At 49.6% G+C, this 22,941-nt stretch overlaps 1 protein-coding gene across 2 annotated transcripts in view; it reads right to left on the bottom strand.

Annotated features, from left to right (window-relative positions):
- The window catches only part of ERCC2 (ERCC excision repair 2, TFIIH core complex helicase subunit), a 1,411,027-nt gene extending 1,389,729 nt beyond the window's left edge, over positions 1–21,298 (bottom strand). For both annotated transcript variants that reach the window (XM_078660894.1, XM_078660895.1), the window contains exon 1: positions 21,177–21,298. In XM_078660894.1, the coding sequence (XP_078517020.1) occupies positions 21,177–21,181 (5 nt within the window). In that variant the 5' untranslated portion in view covers positions 21,182–21,298. The remainder of the gene's footprint in view (positions 1–21,176) is intronic.
- Between the last annotated feature and the right edge of the window lie 1,643 nt (positions 21,299–22,941).

Below are 22,941 nucleotides of genomic sequence, written 5' to 3'. Positions count from 1 at the left end.
TGATGTTTCCAAAGAGAACGTCTAGCCATGTGTAAAAGTATATTTAAAACCTCAAATTTTGAAGTGATAAAAAATATCTATTAGAATGAAACATTTGCTGTGGCTGCTAAAAAACATTTTGGAGAGAACTAAGAATGGAATTATGCAGGTCGTTTTTTCAACAAGACCTCACAAACCCTCTAACCAAAACGAGCAGGAGTTGAGTTTAGTGGGAACATTGCGAAACCGGCACCCTGCACCCAAGCTCTACCCTCTCCTACTCCTAATCCCATGGACCTCACAGACTCTCCCCCCTCTACCCCACATAATCGAATCCCTCCCTCAAAATGTTCCCCTACCACCTACCCTGTCCCTGTTCCCCTGACCCTTACTTCCCCCCTGTCAAACATCATTTCCAATCCTGTGGTCTCTCTTCCCCCTCCCACCACAGCATTCCCCCCCCCCCTTCCAAGGTCGCACTCCCACATTCACAACCTGCCTCCACCGTCAATCTCTCTGACTTTGCCTGGAACCCTGACGCCCGTCCCAGAATTTCTCTCCCTCCTCACTTAGACACCAACCCCACCTCTTCTACTCCAAACTCCTCGAATAGGAACATTACAATACCGACCCCTAGCATACAACCTCCCCCATCTCCAAGTCCCATGGACTCCATACAACCCCGCACTCCTGCTCAACCGCCCTCCTTAGACCCCAGTCATACTCGACCCCTGCCTAAAACCTTAAACATCCTCAGCTCTATAGCACATCAACTGAACAGAATGGAGCAGAAAATTAACTCCCACACTGCTGATTTCCTTCACCTACAACAGGACCTTCTCAACAGGGCCAATCCACCGTGCTCCCTCCCCCCGAGATGTTGTGCTCCCTCTTCACTCAATACATCTCACTTAGCCCCACAGAGCACCCCTCGACCCTCCAGCCCATCATCGAGCCAGGCCCCCAGTCCCAGCACTGATAGCCAACTCTTTTCGGTACAGAAACCGATGGAACGCTACGACCCTAACCTCGCGTTAGACCAGACGTCAGCCCTTGTCCACATCCCTGTTATTATCAGCACTAACAGAATCACAAATTCTATCCACTCACCTAGACCCCCTGCTCAATCCACCTCTATCCACCTAACTCCCCCCATCATCGAGGCTCCCCGTCCTCTCTCTTGCATGCTCCTAAATTGCAGGTCAGCTGTACAACACGTTACTGACATTGCGGAAGCTCTTCTCGCTGAAGAAATTGACATCGCCTTCCTCACAGAATCCTGGCTCAATCACCACTCCACCCCCATTCATGACATTCTCACCCCTCCAGGGTACAACCTCATCAGACAAGACAGGCCGATCAAAATTGGGGGGGACTAGCCATCATTCATAGAGACGGATTACAGATTACCAAACTCAATCCTGCAGAATACCTATCATTTGAATACCTAGGCGTCGAACTCACCACCAAGGGCACCCCACCCATCAAATTCCACACCATCTACCATCCTCCTGGAGAGCGTACCCTCTTCCCCGAAGAACTAACAGACCTAATAACACGATTCTCCCTGTCAGACACCAAAGACGTGTTCTAGGGTGACCTCAATATCCACTGGAACGACCCAGAAGACTCCTATGTCCTGAACCCCTCCAACCCTATGGAAATACATAACCTCAAGCAACTCTGCAATAAATCAATTCACATCAAAGGTGCAACACTAAACGCGATCATAAAAAACGATCTGCTCTCCTAGAGAGAGATTACTCCCATGGACTGGTCCACCCACCACCTCATTCTGTTCGAGATTGACACACCAGCCAGCCCCCAACCTAGTTGTGTTGTCAAACGTAAATTCTTAACCAGAAAAATCAAAGGAATACCTCTGTGAGAAGTTGGCCTGGTATATGATGTTCACTATTCTAGTGAGCACCCTGCACAAGTCCAAACAACCCTCATGGTGATGGTTGTAAAGTCAACCTTATAGACCAGTGTTAGACCTGTCTGCCCTTTGAGTAGTCCCTCCTAAATATTTATTTATTTTGTCCCCTTTTTGCCCCGCAACCCTTTTATATTTTTTTCTATGTCTACTGGACTTTTTAGGTATTGACCTAGGGATTAGGTGCTCTTTGCCCTCATAGTCTTTCTCCTGGGGCCTAGGTGCCTTTCTGACTGAAACCTAGGGTTATACAAAATGGTGGCCAGTAACTGCCACAACTGCCAACTCAGAGAATGGACCCATAGGGTAGAATAGGAACATTCCAGAACCTTCTGGACCTCCTGAGGTCAGCCTATATAAGGCCAGGGTCAGGGCAGCCATTTTGTAATGACCAGAGAGCTTGAGGAGTGAGGCAGTGGCCTGGGGAGGTGGGCGCGCAAGCAGTGGTTAGATCATCTCTAAAGTCGACAGCCTCTTCCTGAAGACGTCCCCCCCCTAGCCCTTGACCGAGCCCTGATGTTGGTTCATGGTCTTTATCGCCAAAGTTCCTAAAGTGATCCCTGAGGGAAGCGTCCTTGAATTTCCTGCTTGTTCCCCCCCCCCCCCGTTTTTTTAGGACACCGCCTGCTGTCTGTGACAAGCCCCGCCGGTCCGTCTTACCGGCCCCTGGAAGCATGGGTCTGGTGTGAGCTAGGTGTCCTGCTCAGTCCGGAGAGACTCTGGTGGGGAGAGTAGCGTCTGCGGAGGTGCTGCGACACTGCGCGGGTCTGTGGTGGTGTCCCACCCTTCAGAGACGAGGGCGGAGTAGCGTCAACCAGTGTGCAGGCCCAAGGGCGAACTCCCGACTGTCTGTGGAAAGCAGGGAAGCGTCAACCAGTGCGCAGGCCCAGAGGCGAGTGCCCGTCTGCGGAGGAAAGAAGGGGAGGCGGCGCCTAGCTGAGACACTGCTCCCCCGCGCTTGCCCAGCGACGCGATCGTCAGAGGGACGGAGGAGACGACTCAAGGAACCCGCATCGCCGCTAGCCCAGGCCTCCCCTCGGTGCCGGTTTGGAGAGCGCTTGACCCGGCCCACGAGGGAGGCGCTACTGGGAGAGGAAGTCTGGTGGTAAGGGCTGGTTGGCTACAACTGCACAGTATTCGGCTGGCCCCAAGTAAGGTGGAAGCTGGGGGCTGTTGTGTGACTGAGAAACGATAGGACAAGATTTCAGAAGGGAGGTCTTGCTTTCCCCCCATTTTTCTTTGATAACTGAAAGCCCAGCTCTGGCAGGATTGGGGAGACTGAGACTAGAAGTCGTCAGAATTAGGGATAAGAGGAACAAGTAAAGCAAAGGAGAGCGACTACACGGAAGGAGTTAATTGAATCCTCTGAAGGTTGATAAAGATGGAGATTGTGGCTTAACCTTTTGTTTTCTTTCAGTGGCGGGAGGGGAAGAAAACTCTGGTCTTGTTTTTATCATACATCTGAGACAGTCATAAATGAGCTGATTGTAGTATTTAGTCTTTTTTCTGAAACCCTGTAGTTACTCACCTGTTCTTGGGGAAAGTGTCACTCTCTGGGTACTATGGTACCAAGCCAATTTAAGATGCCGGGGTGTTCCCAGGGAGTTAAGTAATAGTGTACTATGAATTAATTGTTGGAGAATTAATTGATGTAAAACCGGAAATGCAGAAGTAACTTCGAGCAAAAAGGAGTAGGAAAGTTTACAGAAACAAGAAACGTAAATGCATTGAATTCACTGTAAATGTGGTACCGATTTAACATCTGAGCACAAAACAAGAGTATACAGAATCCTTTTTATAAAACCGCTCGTATTTTTCCAAAAACTGGTGTAGTGTCTTTATTTTTTGAGTGGATGGACGTTATGTTACTAAAGGGTGTGACGCAAACTTAACACATGTACCTTTGGGATAAGCCTACCCACTTTGTGCCAAGCGACCCTATGTAGACTGGTAACCCCAGGTCCAACATAATTGGTGTCTAGCGGTGGGATCAGAACTGTGTTTGCGTCCACTCTGAAGTAACAAAGTGTACTCCACAGGCCTAAACCTCGAGTTTTCTCCTGGCGGACTTCCTAATTAGTTCTTTTGGTTTTTCCAAATTTACTCCTGGTGGTGGGTGGAGGTAGCTTCGAATTACCCCTTTAAACTAATTATTTCCGAGTGGTTGTCCCTATATCTCTCATTAGCAAAATGGAATTTGCTCTGGAAGAACTGGAGACCTGTACTGCAGCCCAGCTTAGAGACTTTTGCCAGAAGATGGGAGTATTTTTTAAGCGTGGTTTTAAGAAGGGGGAACTCCAGACCAGTTTGAGGGCGTGGGTGGTAGCACATGGAGAAGGGAAGGAGGAGAAAGAGGGGACGGACCGGGACACAGTCATAGGGGTAGATGGATTGTTCCAACCTGAGATGGGGAACCTACTACCAGGACCTAGGACCTTTTCAAGGGAGGGCAGCAGTGTCTCTGGAAGACGCTTAACCGAAGCTGAACTAGTGGACAGGAGGGAAAAAAGACAGCTAAAGTGGGAGTTAGCCATGTTGGAAAAGGAGAGGGAGGAACAGAGGATGGCTCACGAGTTGAAACTTAGGGAGCTAGATCTCAAGGCCCTGCAGATAGGACCCTCCAATTCTCCAAATGGTGTCAGCGAAGCAAAGGAATTGACCAGGGAACCCAGACCCTACCTACCTAAAGATATAGTTGCCAGCTACAGCCCAGGGGATGACATTGCCAAGTGGCTGGCTGCCTATGAGGTCTCCTTAAGAGCCCATGTGTGAGAAGTTGGCCTGATATATGATGTTTCCAATTCTGGAACCACCTTGTATCAGTCCAAACAAACCCTTATGGTGTCTGGTTGTAAGTCAACCTTGTAGACAAGCTATCTTAATGGTAGCATAGACTAAGCAGCCTTAAAGGCTAAACTTAAGAGGTCGTGTTAAGCGAGCTGTTTTACCAATCAGAGTCCTGTAATATCAAATGAAAGGACACCACACAAGTATATATTATAAAAATATATGTATTTATTTCTAAAAACAATCCCCAGTATTCTTTATGAACAAAGGGGCACAAGCGTTAAATCAAAAGCACAGTATAACATACAAAGTTGCACAATTATGGATGAGGGCGAGGGGCCACTCAGACCATACACAAAAAAAATGGTATAAGAGATACCAATCGATCAGTGGTTAGGCCTAGGGAATCGCTGGGAGCAGTCGGGACAAGCAATGCTGAAGTCGGGAAAAGCCCGCGCGATTCGGGTGCAGTGCTGAAAGCACACGCATGCACCAACATTAAGTCAATGGTGCGTAAAAGTTACACAAATAGAGTTTTAGGACACTTCCGCTGAACCTAGAAGAACAAAACTTTAGACACAGACCCTAGAGGTGTGTACCAGTGTGGGAACACCGGCGTTGCAATGTTACCTCACCCACAGGAAGCGGGTGCATAGGGTCGAAGTGGCGTCGGGTTTCGTCACGCAGGTTCTTGGTGCATGAAGCTGAAGAGGCTGCAGGCGATGTGAAGGAGAAGTGTCCGGTGGGATCCAAGGGTGGATCAGAGTCGAAAAGTACCTGAAAGCAGAGGGGACAGAATCTGGGTCACTCAGCAGTGACCAGGGTGGAACCAGGACGGAACCAGGCAATGTCGGGCGCAATCAGGTGGTTGTCGAGGAGCTTCTCTCCGCTGCCACGAGGGCTCTGGGGCATCTGCGACGTCCAGGAGCGGGTCACGAGCTGTCCCACGTAGGCTCGCGCTGTCGGCTTCAAGATTGGAGCAAACAACACTGGGCAAAAGCAATCCATGCGGAACTGGAAGATTGCTTCTCACTCGGACCAGGAGGGTCAGAGTGGGGGCTCCTTTTCAGGGGAGCGGGTGCAAATCTGGAGCAACCAGAATCACAAGTCGTATTTCGGTTTTCGTCGGCACAGAGGCCACAAGCCGGCTGGCAAGTGACCGGGCCAACGCGTTGAGCCAAAAGAAGCAGAAGGGCCCCACGCAGCACTCGTCGAGTGTAGAGGGGTGAACTTCGGTGCAAGAGTGGCTCAGGGTTGGGGCTTCTCAAACCCCGGTGTACAGCTTTGAGGGTCACTCGTGGGCTGCACGGTCAGCGTCTCGTGGTCTTTTCAAGATGGCGTGCCCCACGCTTCCGGTCGCCTCCACGGGTCTCAGCTCTGCAGGGACTGTGGATCGGGCTGTGAGAAGGCAGACAAGCTTGATCTCGTCGATCTCTGTCGCTCGAGTTCCGGCGGGAACTGCAACAAAGCAGACGTCGAGGGCTGGATGGTGCCTGTTTGCACAGGGTGGTCACTCCTTGACCACAAGGGACATTCTTCAGTCTTCTACGTTGAGTAGGATGTCGAAGGGTCCAGAGTTTCGTTTCTTATGTTTCATCAGGATAATCTGAAGTGCATTGGCACTGCTCCCAATCTTATACCAATCTAGGGGGCTGGATTACCTGCTAGGTCCCCTCCTATGGGTGGGACCCAGGAAGGGGGTGGATACACCCCTTTCCTTTGATCCAGGCCGCGCTGGGACAGGGGCTGGAGTGCCCCAGAACCGGTTTGGCCGGATTATGCAAGGGGCAGCCTTGTGCGCCCCAAGCAGTGTCTGGTTTCTTTCAAACCTCCCTGCTACAATCCACTATCTCCTGTCTGGGGTGGTGTGACACCTCCCTGCGACAGGAAACCCTTTGTCCAGGCCCCCTTGGCTGAGTTTCGGTCAGCTGCAGGGGGTCAGACCTGTGTCTGTGGCAGAAGCATCCATTTTGTGGATCTGAGGCACTTTTAAAAATCAACCGCATTTAAGCAAAGTGACGTCTACTCCCTCTAGAGGGGTGGAATACTATACCCGTCGCCAGGACTGGCAAGGGGATAGTATTCCACATCGTATGACACCTTATACGACATGTTTTGATAAAGCCAAACCAAAGTTGCTATATACCCGCGAGGATTATAATGCACTTAATAGTATATGGTATGGCATTATCCCGGAACAGCTTAGGGAGTTGTTCCCGACAGCTGCAGACAGGCTCAGCTCATGCTAGAGCTCCATCTCACATTAAACCATGCACTCTGCCTCCAGGATTGATAAGGCCTTCTATAGGAGTGGCTCACAGGTTTATATGTGTCCAGATAGGTTTAGATATAGGCATACTATATCTAAAAGGGGTGATTACACCACCTTGCCCCAGCTGAGTGATCAGCCAGTTGTGTCAATTTTAGAAAGCCAGCCAGGGGTGGCAAAAGATATGCTGCAGCCCCTGGTAGGCCTTGGATGCACCTATGCCCTGGGCACCTATAGTGCTCTGTACAGGGGCTGATAAGGTGACCCAAGCCAATCTAGTTATGCACCTAGGGTACATGGAATCCATTTTACAGAAAGAGCAGATGACCTGGGGCCCTGATTAGCAGGGAACCAGGCCAACTAAGTCGAAAACCAGCTAAACACAAGGCAAAAAAATCTGGGGTAACCATAGTCAGGTAGCCACCTTCCTACACCATGGGATCCAGGAAAAACACTGGGGGGGTGGTTTGTACAAATACATGCCTCCTACTGGACGGGACACACTATTGGCCCTAGAACAGGAAGAGCAAACCCACTACCCCACCATGAAAGTGGCGCTGATTAAGAAGTTTGGACTGACCCCAGAGAAGTATCGGCAAAAGTTCAGGGGAAGTCACAAATTAGGCACACAGAATTGGGTGGATTTCTTGGACTACGCAAAGAAGGCATTAGAGGGCTGGGTGCAAGGCAGCGAGGTAGGAGACTATGAGGGGTTGTACGACCTTATTCTCAAGGAGCACCTACTAGAGAAATGTTTTCCCGAGTTGCGTCAACACCTGGTGGACAGCAAGCTGACCAACCCCCGGAAGCTTGCAGAGGAGGCGGACATCTGGGCAAGTACCCGGGTGTCCTCAAAGGGGACTGGAGGGGATTCCCAAAGGGCCGGACAGGGCGCCCCCCAGAAGAAAGAGGGGGGGAGATAAAAAGCGGGAGTTCTCAAAAGACCCCCAAAACAGTTTCCAGGGAAAGGGAACAGGATTCACCCCCAAGGCTAACCCGCCCAAAAACCCTCATCCTGGCCAAAGTCAGCAGCCAAGGGTTGTCCACTGCTTTGAGTGTGGTGGTGTTGGACATTATAAGGGAGATGTCAAGTGCCCAAAGAGACCACCCCCTCCCACCGGAGGAAAAGCCCCGGGAGTAGCTAGTGTAGTGCTCGGGGAGGAGTTGCCCTTAGATAAGGGGGGTGAGTGGGCGGGTGTCACCTTAGTGTCCCTGGGAGATCGGGAGATGGTTCCAAAGATCCAGGTGCCCTCAAATACTGTAAAGTATGGGCAATGGGTCACCATCAATGGCCAACGAGGGGAGGCTCCGAGAGACACAGGAGCCAGTATGACAATGGTAAGGAGTCAACTGGTGTCTCCAGAGCAGGTGATTCCACATGTACTCCACCCCGCCGCGATGGCTGACGGCAGATTGGGCCACTACCCTGTGGCCGAGGTTCCCTTTGAGTGGGAAGGGGTTGCAGGTTCACTTCGAGTTGCCGTAAGCCCTGCCGTGCCAGTCGATTGTCTGTTGGGAAATGACATGGAGCACAATGCTTGGAAGGAGGTGGAATACCGGACTCATTCGGAGATGCTGGGTACACCTGACTGGGCCTGTGCAAGCACAAGGTCTGCGACTACCCAAAAAGGGAGTTCGTCTGGGCTGGAGCCTGGAACAATGGCCCAGCCCGCTGCCAAAAAGGGAAAGACCCGAAGACAGGAGAAGCCTGCTTCGGCTTCCACGCCCCATGAGACAGATCGGCAACCTGCGGTGGTGGGCCAGGAGTCCGCGGAGGGGGAAGTAGTCCCTGGAGGACTTACCTATCCCTGCTGAGTGGCATGTGGAAGGAGGGCCTACCAGGAAGGAGTTTTGTAAGGGCCAGAAGGAGTGCCCTACCCTTGAGGGACTGAGGCGACAGGCCGAAGCCCAGGCAGAAGGGAACGTTGCAGGGCACTACCATATTTACTGGGAGGACGGACTCCTCTACAGTGAACCCAAGGTAACTTTGCCCGGTTCATCACGGGCCTTGGTAGTCCCTCAACGATACCGAGCCTTTCTTCTAGAATTGGCTCATGAGATTCCCTTGGCAGGACACTTAGGACAGGACAAGACCTTTGCCCGGCTTGTCCCCCACTTTTACTGGCCTCAGATGAAAGTGGCATCCGACACCTACTGTCGGACGTGTGTATCCGGTCAAGCTAGTGGGAAGACAGGGGTGAAGCTGAAAGCTCCCCTGGAACCACTTCCTGTCGTTAGCACCCCTTTTGAAAGGGTGGGCATCGACATTGTGGGGCCATTAGATCCACCAACTACAGCTGGTCACAGGTTTATCCTGGTTCTGGTGGATCATGCCACACGGTACCCAGAGGCAATTCCTCTAAGGACCGTCACTACACCTGTAGTGGCTAGGGCCCTGATGGGGATCTTTACCCAAGTGGGTTTCCCCAAGGAAGTTGTGTCCGACAGGGGGACCAACTTCATGTCAGCATATATGCGGGCAATGTGGAAGGAGTGTGGAGTGACCTACCGGTTCACCGCTCCATACCACCCCCAGTCCAATGGACTGGTAGAGAGGTTCAACAAGACCTTAAAAGGCATGATAAGAAGTCTGCCTGAGAGCCTGTGGAGGAAATGGGACGTCCTCCTGCCCTGTTTGCTATTCTCCTACAGGGAAGTGCCGCAGAAGGGAGTGGGCTTCAGCCCCTTTGAGCTACTGTACGGGCACCCTGTGCGTGGACCTCTCAGCCTGGTGAAGGATGGATGGGAAAAGTCTCCCAGGAAGCCTCCCCAGGATGTGGTGAGTTACATGCTGGCCTTCCGGAGCCAAATGGCAAAGTTGTGGAAGCAAGCTTCTGACAACTTGGAAGCCAGTCAGGCAGTAATGAAAGAGTGGTACGACCACAACGCTCACCCTGTGGAGTTGGAGCCTGGCCAGAAAGTGTGGGTGATGGAACCTGGGGAGCTAAGTGCCCTCCAGGATCGCTGGACAGGCCCCTTTGAGGTATTGGAAAAGAAGGGTAAGGCCACCTACTTGGTGGATCTTAAGACCCCTCGACAGGCCTTACGGGTGCTGCATGCCAACCGCCTCAAGCCCCACCATGAGAGGCCCGAAGTCATCTTGATGATGGTGATTGATGGTGCAGAGGAAGCAGAAAGCGAGCCTCTCCGGGATCTTTTTTTCGTCTCAGGAAAAGGATGGGTCGGTGGAGGGAGTGATTCTCTCCCCATCACTAACTCCTGAGCAGCGAGAGGACTGCCGCCAGATCTTGGAGCAGTACTCCTCGTAGTTCTCCCTTGTCCCGGGAAGGACCCACCTGTGTACCCATGATGTGGACACAGGAGACAGCCCACCAGTGAAGTCTAAGACCTACCGGCTGTCAGACAAGATGAAGGCCAGCATCCACGGTGAGGTTACCAAGATGCTGGAGCTAGGAGTCATTGAACCTTTCAGTAGCCCCTGGTCCAGTCCGGTGGTTCTAGTACCAAAAGCTGCCCCACCGGGCACCACCCCAGAACTGAGGTTCTGTTTGGATTATCGAGGACTGAACTCAGTGACCAAGACTGATGCCCATCCGATCCCTAAGGCGGATGAACTTATTGACCGGCTGGGAGCTGCCCAATACCCGAGTACCTTTGACCTTACTTCAGGGTACTGGCAGATCTCCCTTACAGATGGAGCAAAGGAAAGGTCAGCTTTCTCCACGCCTGAGGGCCACTACCAGTTCTGTGTGATGCCCTTTGGGCTCAAGAACGCCCCTGTCACATTTCAGCGGCTGGTGAACCAGGTCCTCTCTGGAATGGAGACTTTCTCCGCTGCTTATCTGGATGACATTGCCGTCTTCAGCAGCAGTTGGGAGGACCATTTGTGTCACTTGCAAGCTGTTCTCCAGGCCCTGAAACAGGCTGGCTTGACAATCAAGGCCAGTAAATGTCAGATTGGGCAGGGGTCGGTTGTGTACCTAGGCCACTTGGTGGGTAGGGGAGCGGTGCAGCCCCTCCAGGCAAAGATTGAGGCAATCATGGCCTGGGAACCCCCAAAGACCCAAACTGAGGTCCGAGCTTTCCTGGGCCTCACAGGTTATTACCGTCGCTCTGTGAAGGGGTATGGCACTATTGTAGCGCCCCTCACAGAGCTCACATCCAAGAAACAACCTCGACGGGTAGTCTGGACAGAGGCTTGTCAGCAAGCCTTTGTGAAACTGAAACAGGCAATGTGTGCAGCACCGGTCCTGAGGGCCCCAGACTTCTCCAAGGAGTTCATTGTCCAGACGGACGCATCAAAGCATGGCATTGGGGCAGTGTTATCGCAACTCAATGAAGAGGGTCTGGATCCACCTGTTGTCTTCCTGTCTAGGAGACTGCTTCCCCGGGAACAGAAGTGGAGTGCAATTGAGCGGGAAGCTTTTGCTGTGGTATGGGCTCTGAAGAAGTTGCGGCCATACCTGTTTGGCTCGCACTTCCTGGTTCAGACCGACCACCGACCCCTTCGTTGGCTGATGCAAATGAAGGGAGAGAATCCCAAGCTGTTGAGATGGTCCATCTCCCTACAGGGAATGGACTTCCGGGTGGAACATCGGCCTGGAGTGGACCACGCCAATGCAGACGGTCTCTCTAGGTATTTCCGCCTTAGTGATGAGGACTCCCAAGGGGTTGGGTAGCTCTCCCCACTTTCAGCTGGGGGGGGACGCGTGTTAGACCTGTCTGCCCTTTGAGTAGTCCCTCCTAATTATTTATTTATTTTGTCCCCTTTTTGCCCCTCAACCCTTTTATATTTTTGTTTATGTCTACTAGACTTTTTAGGTATTGACCTAGGGGTTAGGTGCTCTTTGCCCTCATAGTCTTTCACCTGGGGCCTAGGTGCCTTTCTGACTGAAACCTAGGGTTATACAAAATGGTGGCCAGTAACTGCCAACTCAGAGAATGGACCCATAGGGTAGAATAGGAACATTCCAGAACCTTCTGGGCCCTTCTGGACCTCCTGAGGTCAGCCTATATAAGGCCAGGGACAGGGCAGCCATTTTGTAATGACCAGAGAGCTTGAGGAGTGAGGCAGTGGCCTGGGGAGGTGGGCGCACAAGCAGTTGTTAGATCATCTCTAAAGTCGACCGCCTCTTCCTGAGGACGTCCCCCCCCTAGCCCTTGACCGAGCCCTGATGTTGGTTCATGGTCTTTATCGTCAAAGTTCCTAAAGTGATCCCTGAGGGAAGCGTCCTTGAATTTCCTGCTTGTTCACCCCCTGTTTTTTTAGGACACCGCCTGCTGTCTGTGACAAGCCCCGCCGGTCCGTCTTACCGGCCCCTGGAAGCGTAGGTCTGGTGTGAGCTAGGTGTCCTGCTCAGTCCGGAGAGACTCTGGTGGGGAGAGTAGCGTCTGCGGAGGTGCCGCGACACTGCGCGGGTCTGTGGTGGTGTCCCACCCTCCAGAGACGAGGGCGGAGTAGCGTCAACCAGTGCGCAGGCCCAAGGGCGAACTCCCGACTGTCTGTGGAAAGCAGGGAAGCGTCAACCAGTGCGCAGGCCCAGAGGCGAGTGCCCGTCTGCGGAGGAAAGAAGGGGAGGCGGCGCCTAGCTGAGACACTGCTCCCCCGCGCTTGCCCAGCGACGCGATCGTCAGAGGGACGGAGGAGACGACTCAAGGAACCCGCATCGCCGCTAGCCCAGGCCTCCCCTCGGTGCCGGTTTGGAGAGCGCTTGACCCGGCCCACGAGGGAGGCGCTGCTGGGAGAGGAAGTCTGGTGGTAAGGGCCGGTTGGCTACAACTGCACAGTATTCGGCTGGCCCCAAGTAAGGTGGAAGCTGGGGGCTGTTGTGTGACTGAGAAACGATAGGACAAGATTCCAGAAGGGAGGTCTTGCTTTCCCCCCATTTTTCTTTGATAACTGAAAGCCCAGCTCTGGCAGGATTGGGGAGACTGAGACTAGAAGTCGTCAAAATTAGGGATAAGAGGAACAAGTAAAGCAAAGGAGAGCGACTACACGGAAGGACTTAATTGAATCCTCTGAAGGTTGATAAAGATGGAGATTGTGGCTTAACCTTTTGTTTTCTTTCAGTGGTGGGAGGGGAAGAAAACTCTGGTCTTGTTTTTATCATACATCTGAGACAGTCATAAATGAGCTGATTGTAGTATTTAGTCTTTCTTCTGAAACCCTGTAGTTACTCACCTGTTCGTGGGGAAAGTGTCACTCTCTGGGTACTATGGTACCAAGCCAATTTAAGATGCCGGTGTGTTCCCAGGGAGTTAAGTAATAGTGTACTATGAATTAATTGTTGGAGAATTAATTGATGTAAAACCGGAAATGCAGAAGTAACTTCGAGCAAAAAGGAGTAGGAAAGTTTACAGAAACAAGAAACGTAAATGCATTGAATTCACTGTAAATGTGGTACCGATTTAGCATCTGAGCACAAAACAAGAGTATACAGAATCCTTTTTATAAAACAGCTCGTATTTTTCCAAAAACTGGTGTAGTGTCTTTATTTTTTGAGTGGATGGACGTTATGTTACTAAAGGGTGTGACGCAAACTTAACACATGTACCTTTGGGATAAGCCTACCTACTTTGTGCCAAGCTACCCTATGTAGACTGGTAACCCCAGGTCCAACAACCAGCTATCCTAGTGGTAGCATGGACAAAGCAGTCTTGGGCTAACACTTCAGAGAGCATGTGAAGCCAATTGTTTTACCAATAATAACCCCTTGAATACCACATGAAAGGACAACACACAAGGTATATATCAAATATATATGTATTTATTACTAACACAACCCCTCTGCACTCCGGATGGACTACGGGAAAACCCAGTTAAACTAGGACACTTGGATAGTTGTTACCCACGGGAGCACCGGAGTACTCGAGTTACCTCACCCAGGGAAGCCGGGAGCATAGGTGTGAAGTTGTGTCGAGTTTCGTCATCGAATCCTATGGAGAGCTGCAAGAAGATGCTGCAGGCGACCAGGAGGAAGATGTCCGGGTGGATCCAAGGTTGGATCGAAGAAGTGAAGAACCTGAAAGCAGAGGGGATAGAGTCTGGGTCATTAGCCAGTGACCAGGAAGGAACCAGGAAGGAACCAGGCGATGTCGAGATGCAATCAGGTGATGAGGCGAAGCTTGACTCTGCAGCCACGTTGACCAGGAGGCGTCGACGATGACCAGGAGCTGGATACGGACTGTCCCACGAAGAATCTCGCTGTTGGCGGCGTCGGCTTCCGGATTGGAGCCAACAAGCCTTGGCCAAGGCAACCCACGCAGGAAGGGAAGATCGGCTTCTGTTCAGACCAGCAAGGTCTGGGGAGCTTCCCCTTTGCAGGAAAGCAGGAGCAAGCCCAGAGCAACCAGGCAAGCGGTGTTGTTTCAAAATGGTGTCTTCAGGAGGGCAATTAGCCAATGGTCTAGCAACCGCGAAGACGCGTCGAGGGGAAATACAGGCACAGGCCCAACGCGGCACTCGTGGAGTGTGGAGGGCTGAGCTTCGGTGCACTTACTACTCAGGGTTGAGGCTTCTCAAACCCCAATGCACAACTTCGAGGACGCTTCAGAAGCTGCACAGTTAGCAAAAAGCAGGTACTGCAGGGTATCCGGTCTCACGTCTCTCGTGTCCGCCACGGGTCTCAGCTTTGCTGTGGAAGTGGGTCGGAGTCAGAGAAGTCTGGAAGTCCAGAGGCTGCGTCGCTAGGTCGTCGGGTTCGTCGGGAGTGTCGACAAAGCGAACCGGCAAGTTACTGGTGGTGCCTGTTTGCACAGGGTGGTCACTCCCTGGCCACAAGAGAGATTCTTCAGTCTTCTAGTTGCAGTAGAATGTCGAAGGTCCAGAGTTACGTTTCAGAGTTTCAGTTCAGGATAATCTAAAGTCTCTAGACTCAGCTCCTACCTATATACTGATTTGAGGGGCTGGATTACCTGCTAGGTCCCTCCTATGGGTGGGACCATGGGAGGGGGGTGGTTACACCCCTTTCCCTTTGTCCAGTTTTGCGCCAGAGCTGGGGCTGTAGTGCCCCAGCAACTGGTTTGAACCGGGCTCTGCATGGGGCACCTTGTGTGCCCCAGGCAGTGTCTCATTTCAGTCAACCCACCCTGCCCCAGCCTGTCTGGGGAGGTGCTCGCACCTCCCAAGGCAGGAAACCTATTGTCCAGGCCTCCCCTGCCAGAGTTTCATCCAGCAGCAGGAGGTCAGACTTGTGTCTGTGGCAGCAGCATCCATTTTGTGGTGCTGAGGCTCTGGGTAAAGCTACAACTACATGTCTTCTCCCTCTAGAAGGGTGGAATGCTACTCCTGCCGCCAGAACTGGCAGGGGGGTAGTATTCCAAAGCGTATGACACCTTACACAACATGTTTTGGTAAAGCCAAACCAAAGTTAGCATTAACCGTGAGGATTAGAATGCACTTTAGAGTATATGGTATGGCTATATCATAGAACAGCTATAAGGACATGGTTCCGAAAGCTGCAGACAGGTTCAGCTCATTCTAGAGCACCCTCTCACATAAAACCAAGCACTCTGCCTCCAGGATTGTTAAGGCCTGCCATAGGAGTGACTTATAGGTATATATGTGTCTATATATAATGGTAGGTATAGGGATGATATACCTAAGCAAGGGGTGATTACACGACCTTGCCCCAGCTGCATGATCAGCCAGTTGTGTCAGTTTGGATGGCCAGCCAGGGGTGGCATAATACATGCAGCAGCCCCTGGTAGGCCTTGGATGCACCTATGCCCTGGGTACCTATGGTACACTATACAGGGGCTCACAAAGTGACCCAATACCCAATTGGAGATGAACCTAAAGTACATGGAGTCCATTTTACAGTGAGAGCAGATAGCCTGGAGCCCTGATTAGCAGGATCCCAGGCCAACTAAGTCGAAAACCAGCTAAACACTAGGCAAAAAGTTGGGGGTAACCATAGTCAGATATCCATCCTCCTACAACCTCTATCCGAACTTGAAGCCAAGATTCATCCCCTTCACCAACTCCATCCCTCATCATGGACAGCTGACGACCTCACTTCTCACTTCAACTCTAGAATGACAGAGGTCTTAGACCAAGTAGCTCCTCTCAAACTCAAACAACTGAGGAGTACCAAATCTAATCACTGGTTTAACGTGGAGCTGAATGATGAACGGCGCTAACTCAGACAAACGGAAAGGTCTTGGAGACAAAACCCCTCGGCCTTGCACCTAACACATCTTAGATCTGCTTGACGGTCATACAAAAAGCACACCTTCAGTGAAGGCATCTTTTTTCCGCAGTCAACTCGATCAGGCGAAAAACAGACCACGAGAACTCTTCAACATCGTTAAACGCCAAACTAACTGCACTCCCTCTCAAGAAATCGAAGCCACCAATGAGCGATGTGAAGAAATTGCCACCTTCTTCACCAATTACGTCTCTAAAATTGATCAATCTTTCATACAAACTGTCAACCCCCTTCCCCCTTAACCTACCCCCCTTCAACCTCCCTGGTCCACTCGGAAAGAGCTCTTAACAAGGACAATCAGACCTACCTCCAGCTAAAAAACAATGCGCATTGATCTGACTTTGAGCTAATGTCGACAAACGAGGTCTTCAAGATAATTGCCAATCTAAAACCTTCCTCTCACAACATGGACCCCCTCCCTTCCACTATCATAAAAGAACTCAACCACACCATTTCCCCTTTCTGGACAAAAATTATCAACGCCTCTCTCTCCTCAAGCTGTGTCCCAGACTCCCTCCAACTAGGACAAATCACACCCATTCTCAAGAAACCTGGAGCTGACCCTAATGATCTGAACAACCTCAGACCTATCTCTAACCTCCCATTCCTTGCAAAAACATTGGAGAAATGTGTCCTCCTCCAACTAAATAATCACATTGATCAGTTCAACCTCCTTGATGCCTTTCAATCTGGTTTCAGAAAAGGCTGTAGCACGGAAACAGCTATGCTCAACGTCGCCGACGACATTCACAAGGCCTAGACCAAGGTGATGCCTGCCTTCTCATCCTTATCGACCTATCTGCGGCATTCGACACAGTAAACCATCCAGCCCTTTTGGAGAACCTGTTGAAACGGTCCGGCATTAATGGCACAGTACTAAAATGGTTCACATCCTTCCTTCAACACCGCTCGCAACAAATTAAAATTAACTCCTATCTCTCAAAGCCAACTAAAGTCACACTTGGGGTCCCACAAGGCTCGATCCACTCCCCCGGCCCTCTTCAATCTCTTCATGGAGCCCCTCACAATCATATTGAAAAAAGCCGGAGTGAATTACCACCTTTACGCGGATGATACCCAAATCTATCTCAGGATCAAGTCTCCCAACGACATCCAACTCTTCAATACCACCCTAACCGAGATACAAACTTGGTTCTATGTGAACCACTTAAAGCTCAACCCAGATAAAACGGAACTAATCCTATTCTCTCCAAAAAGTAACGATCGTCCAATCCAAGAGTGGCTCAAGAATCTGGTTGCCCTAAACTGCCCCCTTACCTTATCCGACTCAGTTAAGTCTCTAGGCATCACTCTTCACAAGAACTTATCAATGGAGGCTCACATCAAAAACTCAGCAAAAAGTGCTCCCTTCTCTCTTAAACACCTCAAGAAACTAAAACCTTTTCTACCCCACAATGACTTCAAGACAGTAGGTCAATCCTTAGTTCTCTCTAAAATCGACTACGGAAATGCCATCCTTACAGGGACTCCAAAGGCCCACCTAGCCCCTCTAAGAGCTGTGCTGAACATGTCTGCTCAACTCGTATCTGGAGTTAAAAGATTTGATCACATCACTCCAGCTCTCAACTGCCTCATTTGGCTTCCAATGGAAGGGAGATGTATCTATAAATTGGCCTGCATCACACACAAAACCCTTCACTCTCCTGACCCCAACTACTTAAATAACAAACTGAGCAGAGCAGGTCAAGCCAGAACACTAAGAAGCTCCAACTCACTCCTTCTTATTCCTCCGAAATTGAAAAAGAAAACCACCCAATACCGATAGTTTTCTGGCAACGCTCCCAGGATATGGAACGCTCTCCCTAGAGACCTCAGATGCAACCCCTCCTTCGCCTGTTTCAAAAGGGACCTGAAACTCCATCTCCTAAACAAATACTGTCATGACCAACGTCAAACAACCTAGTCCTCTTTATCCGAGTTGTCTCCTCTCTCTCTGGACTCTCAAGAACAGTGGCATAGCTGCAAATGTTTTAGATTGCAATGTGTGACATTTTCATAATTTCACGGTAACAATGAGTGACTTTTCAATGACTATGAGTGACACTTTCTACCGAGCAAAATTGAGCAATGAAGATGAGGGAAACCTATAAATATCGGAAATTACATCCATTTGAACAACAAGAAATTCTAAGGAGATCTTAAAACAGCTGCAAAGCTCTAGAAATGGAAGGGAACTAACCTAGTGCCCTTTTAATCTGATTGGACAGTGGCCACAAACACTCTGCATTGGGAAATGCTCAGGAGAGTGAGGCTGATGCACACATAGGTTACAGCCTGGATGCTGTTGTGTGTAAAATAGTATGTACCTTCATGAGAAAATGCAAACGTATGGCAGATGCTGACAGGTGAAAAGAGAGATGGTTAAAGTTTCACACAGGCAACAAAAGGGGTGTGGAGTTTCATATATTTTTTTTATTAATCCACCATACGTTTTGGGATGAGGAACACTTCTTTATCAGTTCCCCAGGTAAGGACTCCATAATCCTAAACACAACAAAAAACCTGGAACAAATATTAAAGTCTGAAAAAGTTATGTGTAAAGTCTCTAGAGACTGATGGCCATTCAGAAATAACAATCCCCATTTGTAACGTTGAAGTTAAGTCCTAGGAACAAATAAAGCTATATATATGTACAGTAGCACATACACATGTAAGAGCTGTCAACCAGACAGTCAATCACAGAGAGAGAATAAATGAGCTGCACCCGAGAGAAAAATCAGGTACATTTAGGTCTATGGACTGATGCGGAGCTACAGCTGTTGTCTAGGCCGCGGCGATAAAATATACCGGCACTGTTTTAGATAGTCCCTTGCACATTTATTTAAGAAGAATTACTTTTCAAATTAAATTATGATGCTCAACGACACTAATGCATGTTACCAATTTCAGTGCTACAGTGTAATGGAAGAGCAGATAAGCTAATTAAATATAATACAAATCTTGTTTTCAATTAATGTAGAAAACAGTCCCTGTACGGGATTTCTTTTCGGGAAAAACACCAACCTTTCCCTCGCAAACCTCGAAGTTAGCACATCTCAGTACATATGTCAGAATATCAACTTAGAAAAAAGTTATCTTACCATAATGAGATCAAGTGCCTAGACACCTTCAGGGGTAGCAGGTTAGTTGCCGGGCTCCCTGAACGGTTAACACGCTTAACTAATGTCTGCCCTTGCGCTTTTGGCGCAGCGCTCCATAATTAAAGGCAGCGACTGTGATCTGCAGTGTCCTCAGCCCTGAAACCGCAGTGGGGGGCCCTTCATGAAGCAGGGTTTGAGGACACGAGCCTCGTGACAGTGAGTCGCATAAGCTGTGTGCGGACACTAGTGACAAGCGACTGCTCTTGAACTGCACTCTTTGAGACAAGTACTTCTTGCAGGGATTTCATGTCACACGTTGGTGTCTCGAACTTTCCTACTTAGGTTTGTGTCTGGGTGCTTTGGCCCCCGATGAAAAGCGTCCTCACTGGACGGGCACTGGTGTGGCTCGTTCACCTCATTCTGATGCAGGCCTCACCGCTGCCCCGTTCAAACATCACTGAGTCTCCACTCTGAGGTGCACTGTGGGGTTTGCTTAATCTTTTGAATGAGCTCCGATTGCCGCTCAGATGCTTCAGCCTGATGCCCTTCCTGTGAATAACTGAGCATAGGGGCCTTGGTTGAGTGCATCCATGGGTCTGCTGTGGCAAGTCCATTTTATCTTCTGCCTGTCTGACAGCACTTTCAGGCTTCGGAGGCATTGCTTTACTTACACTTGCAAACTAGTTGCCCTTGCTGTCTTTCCAACACCTTTGGAGTACTCTGAGCGTGAGTTCAGTGCAGCGGCAGACGGTGAGCCACATTGGTCGCGGCTACACAGCACTGACTGCAGCTTCCCGCAACGCCCGAGGCCTTGACTCACGCAATGCCATGATGGTGAGTGTTGATACTGCCGTCCTGTACGGTCCAAAGCCCCGGTAATAAATAAGCGGCAACGCACTTATTATGCCACGTCGCTGGGACAGCATCACTCCAATCGAGTCGAGTCCCCCGCCCGCCGCTTCCTGAATCCGACCTCACTTCCAGACAGCCGCGGCGCTGGCGGGAATTTCTAAGGCCAGAGGCAGCAGGGCTAAAAGTAGTTACATTGTAGCAAGCAGCAGACAGTATTCAAAATGATTAACTATTTACTGAGCCTGCTCGCAAGTCCTTGCAGGAAGCAGCAGAGCCAGTGCGTGCGCTAGAAACCTGGTAAGTAACCAGTTTCAGCGCTGGTACAGTAAAGTGAGACAGTGGCATTTAAATGCGTGACAACGCATTTCAGTGCGGTGATGCGGAACACCACACTGAAATGCGTTAGTGTCACACGTGAAGCGTGATACTTGGCAGGCATGCAGTGGGTGACCGGACGATGTCACTCTCGCCTTTTCTTTTATTGCTCTCTTCCCCTCCGCTCCACTGCATATTTACTTCCCATGCTGTATTTTTGTCTGTGGTTTGCCTACTATGTAATTGTATTATCCTTCTGCTGTTTACGTATGTAAAGCGCTCGGATTCTTATGGGTCAAGCTAACGCTATATAAAACTTTAAAAAAATAAAAAGAGATTGCAAGTTAGATGGAAGTTTAACATGAAGTGAGAAAAATTGGCGCTAGGCACTGCCAAGGTATCACTCACTAGATGCAACATCACTAAAGATGTTTTCTTCACTTCTTAGACATGGCTATATATAATATTGGACGGATGTCAGAGAACAGTAGAGCTCCAAAATTATTTTGTAGAATTTTGCTCGCTTGGCCCACGGCCCGCCTGGGTTTGTTCATAATCCACCTTGACTGAGAAACCTTTGAGCCGGGCCAAAGGCTAATCGTGAATAGTGCCACGATAACATGTCACTCAAGATATCACACATATGCAGGAACTGGGAGAAAAAGCACACATATGTGGATCGCAATAACACAAGTGCTAAATAAGCAGACTGAAAATGCTTTGGTACGCCAGCTCTGCTTTAAATGAATGGAACTAAAGTTACTCACTTCATAATGCTTGATTCTGTTGTCACTCCTTGTGCGAACACGAGTTTACGGCAGACATGATGGAGGTCCCATTTGGTCTCGCGTTGCCTGGTTCCAACATGGCCGCTATTCTAGACAAGACGCGCACAGCTTGCAACGCTTGGCTTAGGTTAGCTAATAGGAGAGGTGGAAGAGTGTTATTCCAACAAACAATTCTATTAATAGGTAAAAAAAAAATATTAAAGAAGTAATAAATTAGAACCTGCCGTACGTCTCCTAAGCAATTTATTCTCGACGCAATCGTTTTTAAACCGGTGCAGTCCTCGGGGCAAGAAAACATACCGTATGAGTTCAAGGTTTAGCGGTAGGTAGATTGGAAGCAAATTCAACCATCTGAGAAAAAAACGCCCAAAGTTAGCTATATGCATCTAACGATAGTGATACGTCCCTGAGTGCGACAGCTTGTTTTGGGCTCATTTCTGTTGGCAGTAGAGCTTGTAATAACAAAGTGGTTATCTTGCAAATTGTTCTCGGTTACACTCTCGCTGACATAAGTTGAATACAATTATGTCAGCATAGCTGCCAAGGTTTCAGATTGCTATGTGTGACATTTTCAGAATTTTAGTGTAATCATGAGTGACATTTCAACAACTATGAGTGACACTTTCTCGTGGTCAAAATCACGCAATGAAGAAGACGGAAACGTATAAATATTAGAAATTACACCCATTTGAACAACGAGAAACACTAAGATCTTGAAACTGGTGCAAAGCAACTGATCGTTGCAAAGTACATTGCAACCCTCTGCGCTACTTTTTGGTGAGTTAAAACTGCCACAAGACAAGTAACTCTCCAGCAGGAGCTTTCACACTCATAAGTTATGTCTAAGCACAGCACCCTCCCTCAGCTCAGCAGGTGCGGCTGAACCACAAGTAACTAAAGGATCTCTGTGGCAAAAGCATTAACCTGCTGAGCTATCTACATAAAATACAGTTCGGTAATGTCAAAGTACACCTTCTTTGTTGCAGCATGTTAACCCTCTGCACAGGCAGGAGCATTTCGCTCTGCGCCTGCAGTAGTTATAGAAAGATCAGAGCTGGCCAGATGTATTCTGAAACCAGTTCTGCTCAGTGAAGGTACACTGTGTCTTTCCATAAGATAATGCAATGGGACTCCCTGCTTTCCACTGCCTTCGATTTCCATCCAGGATTTATGGCTTCCCCTTCACTCCTCCTGATAGATTCAAACCCATACAAAATAAAACCCGTGCGAGAGGCAATTTGGATTGTGTGTTTTAGCTTTCAGTAATTAATAAAATTAAACCCCGCACACTTAGTTTAACTGTTAATGTCTAAAATCACGCCGCACCGAAAACAATTACACTCATAATGCAAGAAGCCAGCAACACAGCCATGATCAGCCACAATTCGAATCCTTTCCACGCTGAATCATTTTCGAACGCGAATTCGCAAATCAGAGAGCAATTTTGCCTGCCAACCGAAGAATACATGGTTTTGTTTGAAAGGCTGCCAATGATTGCTGGTTGTGTGGAGTGAACAGTTTAAAACCCGTCTCTCAGCAGGAATCATGTTCATAACGCCTAAATGAAATATAAAGCAATTACATTACCTTCGACAGTAATGTCAATCGCAGTCTCTCAGAGTGAAGCACGGAACCCGACCAGCGCATGAGAGTCTGACTGAAGGCCCCAAACTCGACTGGCTGCATCATCCGTGGTCCGGTCCGGATTCGCGCAGAATCAACAGAGGCTGCAGGCACCACTTAA

Source organism: Lissotriton helveticus, chromosome 9 (assembly GCF_964261635.1).
Source record: "Lissotriton helveticus chromosome 9, aLisHel1.1, whole genome shotgun sequence".
Classification (NCBI taxonomy): Eukaryota; Metazoa; Chordata; class Amphibia; order Caudata; family Salamandridae; genus Lissotriton; species Lissotriton helveticus.
The sequence above is the reverse complement of the archived record's forward strand: the minus strand, read 5'-3'. Positions and strand labels throughout refer to the sequence as shown.